Raw genomic sequence first — 10,130 nt, 5'->3', positions numbered from 1 at the left:
GACTTCTTTATAATGTTGGCATTATTTCAGAATTTACTTTTATATACAGTAATTGTAGGCTTTAATAACTGGATCCTTTTTTTTCCCAAGTAAATAGGTGTAGCCCATCTCCTGGTACACAACCATTCGTGTATCTAATCGAAACCTTAAAGTGAATCGTGTTTATTATGTAAGTCCAGGAGGCTAATGTGAATATCCTGACATTTAACACAATATTTCCTCTGTGAGAACATTTGTGGATTTCCCCTTAACTTTTTACAAAAGAAATGGAAATTACAGTAGACCCTGTAGTCAGATTTGTATGTGGGAAGGGCGGGGGTAGGGGCGCATGCGCTCGCGCACAATATGTGTGCATTCAAGAATGCTCACCAGTGCTAGAACTTGAACTTAAAGCCTACGTGCTATCCGTGGGCTTTTATTTTTTTAGCCATAGCTCCACTTCATTTTGTTTTGGTGGTTAAATGGAGATAAGTGTCTCACAGACTTCTCTGGCTGGCTTTGAACCATCATCTTCGTATCTCAGTACCGTGAGTACCTAGAATTACAGGCGTGAACCACTGGCGCCTGATGCCAGTGGGAATTCTGAACATACAAATTCCAAGATAGGATGTTTTGCACAATGAATATGTTGAAGTGAGGGAAACTACGAAATAACTGATGTCGGAAAGTCTTTGATGTTCCCCAAATCCATCCCCAGATCCTAATGTGAGAGGTAGCTTGCCAAACCTAGAGGAAAGAATCATCCTTATCTCTAAAGATGGGGATATGCTGGAGCAATTCTGGCAATTGGGCTTTGCTAGATTAACTCATTTTCCCTAACTGTATCTTCCTTTTCTATAACTCTCTGCTCTTGCCCAAATGTAGCATAAAGACACTCAGCTTTAACCATTTTGTTCAGGTCTTCATTTCCTCATGAAGATATCTCATGAAGCTCCTACTAAGGAAATCTGTTTTTTTTTATCTTGTCAAACTATTTTTTTGTGACTGAGTACCAGCTGAGAATCTAGAAGAGTAGAAGGCATTTCCTCTCTTGTGCTCTTAACCTACATCTGACTATGTGATTTCAAACAAGTTGCTAAATCTCTGTCTTCTTCAGTAGTTTCAACATTGCAGAAATGACTTTGAAGGGCTGCTGTGAAGATGAAATAAGAGATGATATAGACATGTCAAGCTCATGATCCAATGGTCAGGGCTTCGTATGGTCTTTCTAAATGCTAGGGAGAAAAACTACTCTCAAAGGAATCTTTAACCATCAGAAAGCTAAAACCAAGGACTTCAAAAATATTGAGAATTGTGCTTTAAAGAAAAAAAAATCAAGCCAGGCACCGGTGGCTAACATCTATAATCCTAGCTACTCAGGAGGCTAAAATCTGAGGATCTTGGTTCAAAGCCAGCCTGGGCAACTCTTATCTATAATAAACCACCAGAAAACTGTGCCTCCATCAGAAAGAAGGACATTGCCCCATTTGTTAGGAAATGGAAAGACTTGGAAAAAAATTATATTAAGTGAAGTAAGCCAGGCCCAAAGAAACATAGATCCCATGGTTTCCCTTATTTGCAATATCTAGTATATGTCTGAGTCAAGCAGAAAAGGCCAGATAAGTTGATGTTAGTGGAATGAACCCTAAGATAAGTATTCAAATGTTTTCTTTTTTTTCCTTTTATGCAATTGTTTCTATCTTATTTATAAGATGATTTATATGTTGTTTTGTATGTCCCTCTCTCACAGTATAACCCATATAACCCATATTTTCACTGTATTTGATGTTGGTATAATTTGTGAAGGGAAAGGGATAAAAACAAATCATATAACTAGGGATACAGGTAGACCCATTGCAAGAATGAGATGTACAAGTCGTTATGTAGAAAAACGAACTTAACAACTTTGGTGGGGGTGGGGGAAGGACCCGGTGGGGGGAGGGGAGGAGTATGGGAAGGCATGGGAAGGGGAAACAACGAGGAGGCAACAATGCTTGATAAGAAATGTACTCGGTATCTTGCCCATGTAATTGTAACCCCTCTGTACAATATTCTCGCAATAAAAATACATAAATTTAAAAAAAAAGAAAAAAAGAAAAAGAAAAAGACCTCCCAAGTGAAGACCTGAAAAGAAAAAGAAAGAAAGAAAAAGAAAACTGGAAGTGGCGCTGTGGCTCAAGTGATAGAGCACTAGATTTGAGCTGAAGAGCTGAGGGCCAGCACCCAGGCCCAGAGTTCCAGCCCCAAGACAGACAAAAAGAAAGAAAGAAAAACTTGGAAAGTCACTCTCTGGGCCAATTCCCACCGCAACATCCATGGGAAATTCATCACAGGACAGAGCACCTCCCTTCCCATGGCTCTCAAAATTTATAGTGTTCTTCAGTGGGAAGAGTTTACCTTGTCCTTGGTTAGCCCCAAGTGAAATACTTTCAGCCTCTCAGTTTGGACTGCTATGCTATTATAACAGGTACTTAAACTGCTTTTATTGGAAAAAGTATTGACTTCTTACTTGGGAGTACAAATTGACTAAAAGCTGGAGAGAAGCTTGGCGTGTCTGCCTCCATTTTGTGTCGGCCCTTGTCTTAGCCATTCACCTTGGAACACAGGAAGGATAGTACTGACTAAATAGTATGTTTATATGAGTGGCTCAAACAACTCTCAGCAACAGTGATCCTCATAGGACAGATTGTCCCTGAAGCTAGGTCATGACCTGCAGCTTGAGCAATCACCAACAACCTTGCAGCAGGAAGAATCATCTCAGGAGAGCCCAGCTGTTCATCTCAAGTGGTAAGAGCAAAAACATCTTGTCTGGAAGAACGGAGGTCTTCAAGGACCTTCGTCAGGTAGGGTTTAGGCCTTACCTAACCTAAATGGGAGACCATGGGCTAACAGACCACTTCTTGCCACTTCTGGCTATAGGACCACTCCTGTGACTGGGGCTGTTTATGCAGATTCCTTTAGCAAGTCCTTGTTTATTTGAAAAGAAAGCATGTGTCTATACCTAAAGATGGCCAAAAAACGTGTCTATGACTAAAGATGGCCGAAAATGATGTGAAGTCCGTCTTCTAGTAACATACCTGTGTCAAAAATAATAATCTTCTTTCTCTGCCCGTCACCATGTGTCTCTCTTTGGTATCTAGAGGTGAATGGCAAGACATGTCATTCAGAATCATGGGAATTTGGGCCTAGACTTTTGAACCCTGACCTGAAACCTGAGCTACATTTTGAGGTGAGAGCCTAAATTGAAATTCTAGTTCTTTCTCATTATCTTTTAGTTAGTACCTAAGACAAAAGTTACAAGGGCCATGAGATTCTGCATCTTTTAATGAAAGATAAAACAATATAAACATACACAAATTTACAGAGAAGGGGTCAACTTTAATACATTTGGAGTAAAGGGTGTTTCATATTTAAATATGGTATAAAAATAAATGCAAGAAACATTAACTAAGAACATAGACAAGAGAGACACGACTGGCGTTAGACTAAATACATAGGTGAAATGAACCTTTCTGTGCTAATTTATTGTTTAATACATGTGAAGCCATTGTGTATACTTATTGATAATATACTTGTTTTTCTTTAACAATTCTTCCAGTTTGTGACTGAATTTTCAATGAACTGTGTGTCTTAGCAGAAGCTTTAAGAGAAATAGAGAAAAGGAGAAATAAAAGTTTTATTTCACTTGAACTTATTAAAAAGGAAAAGACCCAAGTCCAGCTTAGTAGAAGGCAGAAGAAAGCAGACAACAGTGGGAAATGGAGATGGCGCAGTTCCTTGGAGATGGAATGCCGTTGTCATGTGCACACAAAAGGGAACAATTAGCTCCTTCCTTCATGCAACATCTTGGTCTAACATCCTCTGCTCCAGGTAACAAGAATGAGCTACAAAGTATGGTTGATGACATCAGTCTCCTTCCATGCTACAAGGTTATCCGTTTAGTAAGACTGAACAAGACTTGTTAACCTCTTGGATGTCAGAGATTTCCCCTGTGAAAAAATATGAAATGAAAAATGAAAGAAAGAAAAGAAACATATAATCACTGAATAACTGCATACAAGTAGCATCTATTTATTGCAGCTGACATTTCATAAAAGGGTCAAAACTGAGTCTTTTATTTACGTGTGTGGTCCTGGGAATGAAACCCAGAATTCTATGCATGCTCAACACACACACTCACTACTAACTAAGTCCTCCCAAACTGACTCCTTTAAGTACACCTGAGGTCATGTGTCATGATTAAACCCTCCCTCTTCCCCCTCCTTCCCCATCCTCCACCATAGACACATCAAACAAAATATTTTCCCTTCTTCCCTCCCTCCATTCTCCCATTCACTTCCTCCCCACTGCAAACAGACTGATGGGTTCACAGCACACATTAGCAAATCATAAAACATGTCCATAAATGTTCCATAAGGCTTAGCAATGATATAACACCTAGGTTCCCACAGGATTATAAATATGCTAATATGCTAATAACATCTTAGTATGATGCTCTGAAAGATAACAATGTGAATGCATTCAATGAACTAAATGCTGCATTTATAAACATTGAGAGATTTAGGAGGTGTGTTTAATTCAATAAAATGAATTTTGATGGTGCGATTAGTAGAAACTTAAAATATAGAACCTATCTTTTTTCTACAGAGTGAATGGAATAAAGGAAGTACTTATGAATTTAGAGACAAGCTTACCTAATAGTTCTGTTGCTAACATTTTCCACTCTTTCATTCTTTTAATCCAAACCCCAGAAAAATCTGATATATCTGAGTCCCATATATTTTGTTAGTACATGGAACATGGGGTGCATATTCTTTTTTTCTTTTCCTGTTTTTAAAATGTTGAAAGCCAACTTGTTGCTTTTAATTACAGGTATTCTAGGTATATACAATTTTTAACATGTATGAACATGTTATGGATTGCTAATTGATGGTTTATTTCTCATTTTCTATGTTCTAATACAAAAGTTGATGGCCTATTTATTCAATTGATCTTTTTCTCCCAAAGGAGAAAACAAGAAGAAAGCAAAGAACCTATATGTATTTATCTTCATAGTATATATATATATATATATATATATATATATATATATATATATATATATATATATACTATGAAGATAATTTATACTCTTTCAATAGTCTAGACTTGCTATCTACTGTGGTCTGAGTTTGACAAATTGGTGGCTTATGCTGAGAGAAAAATCATTGCTCATGGCCATTGTCATAATCAGTTCTAGCTGCTGTAACAAAACTACAGACTGGGCCACTCACAAACAAGACTTTGGCTTTCCATGGTTCCTGAGGCCTGCGTATTTAGTGTGTAGTGAGGACTCCCTTCTATGACCGATGGTGTATTCTTCTGTCTTCACACAGCAGCAGGGCAGACATGCTCCTTGAGGCCTAAGGGTGCTAAGACCCATTTATAAAGGCTCCACACTCTTGGTCCAGACACCTTGCCCATGGCCCACTACCTAGTACAATCACCCCAGGGCTTAGAATCTATGTATGTGTGTATGTATGTATGTATATATGTATATATGTATGTATGTATGTATGTATTTATGCATCTATCTGTCTGTCTACAGTCTTTCTAGCTATCTATTAATACTTTTGGAAGAACTAGGCACAAACATTGCAGCTCATGGCAGCCACATTTGGGGAAAAGAATAATACATTAAAATAACTCAATAATAATTCTTAATGCTCAATAAATTCATCATTCGTAATTTATATTCCACATAGCTAGTGCAAACGGCCCTTTTTGCTGTCAGTGGAAACCATGTACTGTTTTCCTTTACTTTGAAAAACGAGTCACAGCTGAGTTTTTAGCCATGGCAATAGATGCCAGTTTAGCAAAGGTATTTCCCACTAGGCTATATTCTGCTTGATAAGAGGAAACATATCAAAACAAGCAAATCATTAATGAAATATCCTGCTTTGTAAACACAGCATGCTTGCTATAGGATATCTGAGTGAGCTTGTTTGACTGGTCCACCAAGAGAGTGTTCATTTGCCATCCAGGAGCCAGAAGCAGATCTATACTAGACACAAAACCTACTGGTATCTTGACCCTGGATGTCCAGCCTCGGGAACTGTGAGGGAGCAGTGTGTATTGTTTGTAAGCTATCAGTTTAGGGTACTTTCTTATTGTAGATTTAGGGGACAAAGACACAGCACCCACTGTCATGCGGTGTTTGCTCATCCATAGATTAGGAAAATAATAGTCTTGATTTATAACTTTATTCTGAACATAGAACAGTACAAAGGGCTGAAATCTCTTTTTGTTAACATTCTGTGAGCTCATTTTATTTTGGCTACTACTTTAGTATTACTTCTATGGATTCTACCACATACAGTGTCTCTTAGGACAGCATACCCAAAGTCACTCACTGTTCTGGTTCTGAGAAAGGTATTATGGACAAATTGAAAGCTTATAAAATTTAGTATAATATATAATTTAATATGTACTATAATATTATATAATTGTATGTATACTAGTTTTTCATCTTAAATCTAGGCAATAATTTAATCCAACACTGTTGGGATTAAATAGCATTTTGCATATTTACAGACTATAATACTTGCTATATTCATTATTTTAGACTTTGTTCTCTAAGGACAAACTCATATGTGTGTGCAGATATAGTTATTTTGAAATGGACGAGTTTATCTTTACACAGGGATTCCTCTTTCTAATGTCATTTATGGGGTTCTGGTGGGTACAAAATAGGACTGTTGTGTGGTAGGAGGCTAGGAGAAAGATGCTAATATAAAACTGTCTTTTAAAAGTACAGACGAGTCACCTGCTGCTGGCTCATCTTTTTATCCTAGCTACTCAGGAGGCTGAGATCTGAGGATCAAGTTTCAAAGTCAGCCTAGGCAGAAAAGTCTGTGAAACTCTTATCTTCAATTAACTAGCCAAAGCCAGAAGTAAAGGTGTGGTTCAAGTAGTGGAGCACCAGCCTCGAATGAAAAAGGACATCTCTGAGTTCCAGTAACAGTGCCAGAACAGAAACAAAAGATTGGACTCTACTACATGGTGAGAGATGGTTGCATGTACTCATCTGTTGCTCGTTTTATTAGAAAGTGCTCAAATAAAAAGAACACTGATCCCTCCTTCCAGGAAACACATCTTGATCTAATAAATAAATATATAAGCTGTCTCTCAAAACACTGTTTTCAGGGAGCTCTGTGGAAGTCAAATGGAACCTATTGGTTTCCACTAATTATCTCTTCATAATCTTTCCAAGTTGAAGAACTTTAGAAATTGAAAGGGCTAAAATTAGCCTTGCCAATAACATTATTTACCAAATTGCTTACAATAATTCAGTGTGCATAATGTCTACATTTAACCACATGCCTGCCTACACATGCAGTGAGATTAAAATTGTGAGAAATCTATAGAGAACAAATAGAGGTTCAGAACAACATAAACAAATATCCTCAAAAGTGGTCTGAGATTTTTAAAATATCTGCACAATGAACAACAAGCTAGAGAAAGCAAGTACATAATTAGTGTCAGAACAAAACCAGCCTGAGAATTTAGCTGGCAGCAAAATTTCCTATGTGTCACCATAAAACCTCTCAGTATCAACAGATTCCTTCCTGCCCTTAGCACTTTGTAGAGATGCTATTATAGGTATATAAGCATCCAAAACCAGAACCAACACCCTAGGCATGTATGCATTTTTAACTTTCTCAAGTGATCTACAGATAGATTTTTAGTTGAATAGTCCCTGGTCTCAAAGTAGTAAAAGAGAGATAAGAACAGGAAGCCTTGATGAGTAAAAAATGGGCAAGTAGCTAAGCAGTAGAAGCAAGTCACTCCAGTTTTGTCATACATCCTGTGATACCCTTGTCACATGATGAAAAGATGGGAAGCCCCATTTGTCTGTATGACTCAACCCACATGTTTGATTATTGTCATAAAGATACACAAACAAAGGAGAAATAAATGGGTAGATTTTCTTGAGGTGGGAAATGGCCATAAAAGTTCTTACAGCAGAGAACAGAAAGTTACCACTAGCTTAGGAATTTATGATTTTTAATTAAGCCTCTCAACTCTTGCTAGTCTTCTATAATTCCTATGTAGCTGATGCTGGTATCTCCAAGTGTCCCCTGAACATTTACAATGCTTCTTAGACTGCAGAAGGCCTGAGTCATTACTACCCTTCCACTAGCCTATGTGACCTTGTGGTGTGGCCTAGTGTACCGCTTCACAGCCGTGGTCATTTCGTGGGTGAGAATGAGATATTGTTGAACCACACATAAGGAAGGGGAGATGGGAGAAGCTGAACTCTATGATGTACATTCTGTTTGTTTTTTCAGTCTTGTGTTGGAAAATGTTCTTGTTTCAATTATCAACGCAAATGTCTTTGCCTAGATTTCAAAATCATTCATTGCCTGTTTTTTTTTTTTGGGGGGGGGATCCAGTCATGGGGCCTGAACTCTGGGCCTGGGTGCTGTCCCTTAGCCCTTTCCATTTGAGCCATAGTGCCACTTCCAGCTTTTTTCTTTTTGCTTATGTAGTGCTGAGGAATCGAACCCAGGGCCTCATGCATGCAAAGCAAGCACTCTACCACTGAGCCACCTTTCCAGCCCCAAAATTGCTTGTTTTTTTGTCCTTCTAATCCACCTACCACCACTCATGAAATGGCTCTCTAGCTGCCACAGGCACCAGCTGATCTCTCAGCTGTGCACAATCTCCTCCTGCTTCTAGTTTGAATTTCCTATCCACATCCCTGCTGAGCCCTCCTAACTGCACTCTGAATTCTCCTATGCACTCTGCATTCTTCTCACCTAAGAATCCGCATGTTTAGGCTCTATTGTATTATCTTCTAAGTCCCTTCATCTGGCAAAGCAACAGGAAGCAAGAAAACAACATGAATATCATAGAAGTTCCTGAGTAAGTACTTAATTACTTCTAGATGTGGAAGTCTTGAGTTGGAAATTTCATTTCAATAATAAATTTCTAGAAATCTAAAGAGATTTGAATGTCAAATCTAACGAGATTTGAATGTCTCAAGATCAATAAAAGTTTAACTTAAGGGAGAAGAAGCATTGGGAGGCAAGGGATGAGGCACCAAGAAAGGAATCTAGTCAAATACTCCATAAGTTACATAATTAACTAATAGAACCTGGGTCTTTTCAACAGGAGGACGGTAAGCAGGGACTAAAGCCAAGTGGGGGTATTTTGAAAGTTCTTCCCTGAATTAAATCAGTTTACTAAAACACACTGTATTCAGTGTAGCAAAATTGCAGAAATCTAGTTCCTGGATAAGATAAGCTCAATTAGATATTTAAGAAGAAATAATAATAGTATTCATTTTCTCATTCTTTTATACAAATTACATATTTTTAAACCTTTTTTGTAACCAAACTGGAAGTGTATTGTGAATCAGAGTACGGCTTTACTTTGAGTAATATGTACATTTAAATGATTACAGTTAATCAATTAGGTATTATATATGTTTCTCCTAAAATATCATTATTTTCATACTTCATGTGCTAGTATGTAAGGAAATCTACTTAGGGAGATGCAAGCAGCATTTAAAAAATTAAATATTGCAGAATAGATCAGATGATATGAAAGTGCCTTTCTAATAAAGGAATATATTATTTGTGAAATATTTAGTTTTGAACCCGCAGGACAATACATAGGTCATTATGTATTGTATTTATGTATTATGTATATATCATATATAACATTTGTGTAAAATGTGTCAAATGTGCTTGGCACTAAAAAAGAAAGATGAAAGAAGGCCACCATTATAACTACAGAGTTATTTTTTCTGTCTGCATAGTATTCCACAATTAAAAGCATCTTGATGCCTTAAAGAAAATAACAACTGTTGGACATTCAGAATCTATTTTACATCTGGCAATTCTCTCACTTGGCTTCTTCGGCTCCTGGCTGGTGATTTATCACTTGTGCCACTTCTCCAGTAATTATATATTATCGTTTCGTGGGAATATTACTATGTGGTGGTTTTCTTTGCAATTAAAACTGTGAGAAGTTAAATTGTTGATTTAAACTGATTGAGTTGAGGCTTTTGGAATATGTCATCAAGTTGCACACCAGAAAAATAATAGAAATTCATATTCCAAGGAAGTATATGAGAATCCCTATTTTATTTCTTTTTCCTTTTT

The 10,130-nt window shown here is 37.4% G+C and overlaps 1 protein-coding gene across 3 annotated transcripts in view; it reads right to left on the bottom strand.

Moving 5' to 3' along the window:
* Positions 1-3,285: 3,285 nt before the first annotated feature.
* The window catches only part of Rgs7 (regulator of G protein signaling 7), a 439,988-nt gene continuing 433,143 nt past the window's right edge, over positions 3,286-10,130 (bottom strand). For all 3 annotated transcript variants that reach the window (XM_070034266.1, XM_070034268.1, XM_070034269.1), the window contains one exon: positions 3,286-3,968. Coding sequence is in view for 1 of the 3 variants with exons in the window: in XM_070034269.1 (XP_069890370.1) it covers positions 3,918-3,968 (51 nt within the window). In the remaining 2 variants the exon portion in view is untranslated. The remainder of the gene's footprint in view (positions 3,969-10,130) is intronic.

Source organism: Dipodomys merriami, unplaced genomic scaffold (assembly GCF_024711535.1).
Source record: "Dipodomys merriami isolate MVZ:Mamm:240054 unplaced genomic scaffold, mDipMer1.0.p SCAF_24, whole genome shotgun sequence".
In the NCBI taxonomy this organism is placed as follows: Eukaryota; Metazoa; Chordata; class Mammalia; order Rodentia; family Heteromyidae; genus Dipodomys; species Dipodomys merriami.
Note: the sequence above shows the minus strand (reverse complement) of the source record. Positions and strands in the feature narration are given on the sequence as shown.